Below are 5,000 nucleotides of genomic sequence, written 5' to 3' on the forward strand. Positions count from 1 at the left end.
AGCTCCTTCACCCTCAACGTCACTGCCATTGCCGACGAACCTCGCTTTAGTTTCAGGTAGGTAGGTAGGGCTTTTGGGAAAGGCTGCTCTTAGTACTGTTGTTATTGATACTGCTTTTATGTCAGTGGTTTTTGCATCATCATCGCCATCATCAATATTATCATGATTACCATTGTCATTATAAACTTGAGTATTATGAGTGTTATCATTAATTCCAACATTATCATTATTGTTGTTTTTCTTTTTTCCCTCGGGGTCTGAGGCTGGACACATCAATATTTTTTTTAATACTTTGTGAAAAATGTACATGTTCAGCCTGTCTTGGAAACGCATATGATATGAGCAATGTATTTTTCCTTACACTTAATGATTTAGGAAACAAATTCATACATTAAATACATTCAAAGTTCTAATGGTGGACAGAGCAGGAATTAAACATTTTGGATGTTTATATGATAAAGCCAAGTAGCTTAATAATTCACGAAGTGCAAATACATTCTCCTTTTCCGCCTGAGGACAGATGCTAGGCTCAAAAGGAGTGCTAATATGAGAATAAGATAAAAACAAATCTTAGAAATATATATCATGAAGCCACATAAATAAAGAAATTTTATTTGTTAAGACAAATATATATCCCCATTTTCCTCGTAAACTAGTCATTCTCTAAATTCAAAAGCATTTATTTTTCCCCAGAGGCCTGATGTTGGACACGGCACGCCATTTCCTGCCCGTGAGTAAGCTCAAGGAAAACCTGGACCTGATGGCGATGAACAAGCTGAATGTGTTCCACTGGCACCTCGTGGACGACCAGAGCTTCCCCTACGAGAGCGCCGCCTTCCCCAACCTCAGGTCAGTTCTCCTTTCACTGCAATAATACGATGTTAAAGCCATATTCGTAAAACATAAGATGCTTGATGCAAATATTTAATACGTTGCCAGTAAATAACAGAAGGAAAAGGGTTAATGTCTGTAGAAAAGAATTGCTTATCAACCTCCGGCACCTACAGCTTAACTCGATCTACACAAGCAAGACTCTAGGTAAATCGCAGCCAGGAAACCTGATAGTACAAAGTGCTCATAGTCTAACTTCTGTGGACAACGTATTAATGTAAAAGAGGCGTTTTCCTCTTTCCATGTGGGGCATCAGGAGCAGTGTAAAAACGATGTATATGGGCATCCTAATATCCTATATTGACATTTTCCCTCCATTCGTGAGCAGCAAGCTCGGGTCTTACAGCAGCAGCCACGTGTATAGCGCGGCGGACGTGGCGGACGTCGTCGAGTATGCCAGGCTGAGGGGCATTCGCGTCCTGCCTGAGTTCGACACTCCAGGTGAGTCGGCGCCAAAAACATTTCATGTAGTTGTGATAAGGATGTCATGTCGACATCCTTATCCTTGTCATGTCGGCTGACTTTCCTGCTGACCTTGCTTAAGCATAAATACACGTTTGACACTGAATGTGGGTCTCTGACGCATTTCTGACGTTATTCGTCGGATTGACTGTCCTTTATTCTCATGTTCTGCAGCACTACTTCGTATAAACATAAATTCGACACTCCTGTCTGTCCCTCTATCTGTGCGTGTGCGTGTGCGTGTGTGTGTGTGTGTGTGTGTGTGTGTGTGTGTGTGTGTGTGTGTGTGTGTGTGTGTGTGTGTGTGTGTGTGTGTGTGTGTGTGTGTGTGTGTGTGTGTGTGTGTGTGTGTGTGCCAATAAATTGTCCGTAGAAGAAAAAATAAATAAAACATGTTTCAGGCCACACGCAGTCGTGGGGACCAGGACAGCCGGGACTTCTGACCACGTGTTATACGTAAGTAAACAAGAACTTATCGGTCAGACGGGACGAATCGAGTAATTTTGCGAATTATAATAATGGCATCTCTCGCCCAGCTCTGGGGTATTTTTCGTAATGTGTCGGCCTCTCATCCGAGGGGTCGGCGGTTCGCGCCCCGCCCAGACGCGAGAAATTGCAATTGTCGCCTGGAGGTTACTGCTGTGGCAGGGTACCACGGCGGGTAAGGACTAGGTTCAGCCGAGTCAGCACCAGCTGTCACACTTGAACGAGTCGGCATTGGTCGACACAGGCCGGGCTCCCCTCATGGGCATAGCCCAGGCAAAGCTAAACTTCGCATATCGGACTTATCCTTAATGTTCAAGAATGTGAATATGACATTGTTTATATACTGTGTGGAAACCAAGCTATGCATCAAGATCTCACTTTTGTCCCCCAGACCAAATCTTTAATTAATTACAGAGGCAATACTCTTGTGTGTAAGAGTTAATTTGCATAAACTTACAACCAGAAACTCCACCCCGGACGGCACCTTCGGCCCGATCGACCCCGCGAACGATGCCAACTACGAGTTCCTGCAGAGCTTCTTCACCGAGGTCACGCAGCGCTTCCCAGACCACTACGTTCATCTGGGCGGCGATGAGGTCGACTTCTCCTGCTGGTACGTCTTCTCTGGCCTCCCAGTTCTTAGCTGGGTTTCGCTTGTGAGAGGAAAGCAGTTAGGGTTGTGCTATAGCATCATTATCATCGTTATTATTATTATTATTATTATTATTATTATTATTATTATTATTATTATTATTATTATTGTTATTATTATTATTATTACTATTATTATTATTATTATTATTATTATTATTATTACTATTATCTTCATCATTATTATTATTATTATCATTATTATTACTATTATTATTGTTGTTGTTGTTGTTGTTGTTGTTGTTGTTGTTGTTGTTGTTGTTATTATTTAATTTATCTATTTACTTTTTTATTATCATTATTATAATTTTCATTAATATTATTATTGTTGTTATTATTACTATTATTATCATTACAATAACAATTAAGACTTTTATTATTATTATCATCATTACTATTGTTGTCATTATTATTATTATAATCATCATTATTATGATTATTATCATTATTATCTTCTTCTTTTTCTTATTATTATTATCATCATCATTATTGTTGTTGTTACTATCATCATCATATCAGTATTATTGTTACTATTATTTTTATTACTAATATTACAATTTTTTTATTATAATCAACTTTATTATCAATATTTCACTATTATAATCATAACTATTATTATTGTTATCATTCTTATTTGATTTTAATTCTTAATCTTGTTCTCATTCCAATCCTTACTCTTATGTAACTCGTATATCATTGTTTCCACTGGTCCCGCTAATTACTATAACTGTTACAACTCTTATTATAATCATTGTTATTGTTGTTATTATTACATTTTTCTACTTCGTCTTTTGTTAGTTTTATCATCTGTAGTAGTAGTTGTGGTATTGTGAATAATATTAATATTTATGTTGCCGTTATCGTCATCATAATCATTGTCCATACTATATTGTAATATTTTTGTTGTTGATATATCGTTAGTTGTTAATTTTCCATTTTTTTTTCAAATTATAAAAAATATATATTATTTTCATCCTCTTTGAATTTTCACAGGAAAAGCAACCCAAATATCACTGACTTTATGGCACAGCACAATATTACGGGTGACTACAGTAAACTCGAGGAGGTCTATGTTAAAAAACTGCTTGACATCGTTGCCAACCTTCCTACCAAGAATGGGTGAGACTTGAGTGTTCCTCTGTTATTACATATATATTTATTTTATTCTAATGTTATTTTGATTTTCTTTGTTACTTCTTTTTATTATTATTATTATTTTTTTTTACAGAGGGTAATTTTCTTCAATCAATGAAGATAAACATGTACAATAAATTCAGTTGGATCTCATCACTTTTTTCGCTACTGCTTTACAAATACGCTTTATGTAGAATGGGAATACTGTCTCACACTACCTGTAGGTAAAGACGCTCGACAAGAGTGGATTGTAAACTAATCTGGACGGAGAGGTGTAATTGTGGACATATGGACATCTTTTCTTCGTTCACCTGTAGGTACTTCGTGTGGCAGGAGGTCTTTGACAACGGTGTGGACATCGCCAAGGACACAGTCGTTCACGTGTGGAAGAGCGAAAATGTTCCAGCTGGGTGGAAGGAAGAACTTGAACAGGTAGGATTAGTGATTATATCCTACGTGAGATTCTGTTTCTGCTTAATTTTCATTCTATTCCTATTGGATTACAGTTTCCGATATTTTGCTTCTATTTCGTTCTTTGAAGGTCACCAGTGCTGGCTATCAGACAGTGCTATCATCGTGCTGGTACCTGAACTACATCAGCTACGGCGTCGACTGGCACAAGTACTACGAGTGCGACCCCCAGGAATTCAATGGTAAGTGACGACGAAATGGATACGATTTCCTATTTGTGATTTAATGGGTTTGTATTTTGAATTTGGTTGCCTAGAATGGTGGTAAGAATAGTCTTAAGCTGGGAGGTGCGGTCCCCAGGGGGAATGTTGGCAATTCCTATGAGGGGCGAGGTCTAGGGAAAGAGTTATTTATTTTCTAATCAATATTGCTATTTTCTTCACGAGAACGTGGGGTTATATTGAGATTATGAGAAAGTGCAAAATTGTCACCTTTATTAAGTCTAGTTTTGTAGTTTTGTAGTTCTGGAACTGTATACCGTATAGTAAATTCCGATCTCTCCCAGTTTACCAAGCATGCCCAGATAATCACTCTGTTGAGACTGACCAGGTATTTTACCTCAATTTCTATTAATGACCTAAAAGCAGTAAGCAGCCATAAATTTATTGGCGAATATAATCAGTACGTGCAAAGTCCTCTGAGAGAAGCGATACTTAGAGGGCATTGTTGGTAAAAAGGTGAAGATTAACTGATCTAGAACGAAGGAGAACCCAGCGAGGGTGAGAATCCATATGTGGGTCTTCTCCTCTGATTGCACTTGCATAAGCGAAGTACCTCCCGCCCCTCCCTCAGGCACAGCAGCACAACAGCAGCTTGTGTTGGGCGGTGAGGCGTGCATGTGGGGCGAGTACGTGGATCGCACCAACGTGATTTCCCGCACTTGGCCGCGGGCCGCTGTCGTGGCG

General features: G+C 38.8%; 1 protein-coding gene across 1 annotated transcript in view; it reads left to right on the forward strand.

The window, feature by feature from the left end:
* LOC119578031 (beta-hexosaminidase subunit alpha-like) overlaps nucleotides 1–5,000 on the forward strand; it is a 10,025-nt gene that overhangs the window by 4,768 nt on the left and 257 nt on the right. Inside the window, exons 5-13 of the mRNA XM_037925745.1 lie at nucleotides 1–56; nucleotides 694–849; nucleotides 1,220–1,332; nucleotides 1,755–1,809; nucleotides 2,303–2,452; nucleotides 3,484–3,609; nucleotides 3,942–4,056; nucleotides 4,166–4,277; nucleotides 4,888–5,000. The exon at nucleotides 1–56 is cut by the window's left edge and continues 102 nt beyond it; the exon at nucleotides 4,888–5,000 is cut by the window's right edge and continues 257 nt beyond it. Coding sequence (XP_037781673.1) covers nucleotides 1–56; nucleotides 694–849; nucleotides 1,220–1,332; nucleotides 1,755–1,809; nucleotides 2,303–2,452; nucleotides 3,484–3,609; nucleotides 3,942–4,056; nucleotides 4,166–4,277; nucleotides 4,888–5,000 — 996 coding nt within the window. The remainder of the gene's footprint in view (nucleotides 57–693; nucleotides 850–1,219; nucleotides 1,333–1,754; nucleotides 1,810–2,302; nucleotides 2,453–3,483; nucleotides 3,610–3,941; nucleotides 4,057–4,165; nucleotides 4,278–4,887) is intronic.

The sequence above is a fragment of the Penaeus monodon genome, chromosome 10 (assembly GCF_015228065.2).
Source record: "Penaeus monodon isolate SGIC_2016 chromosome 10, NSTDA_Pmon_1, whole genome shotgun sequence".
NCBI classification, from domain to species: Eukaryota; Metazoa; Arthropoda; class Malacostraca; order Decapoda; family Penaeidae; genus Penaeus; species Penaeus monodon.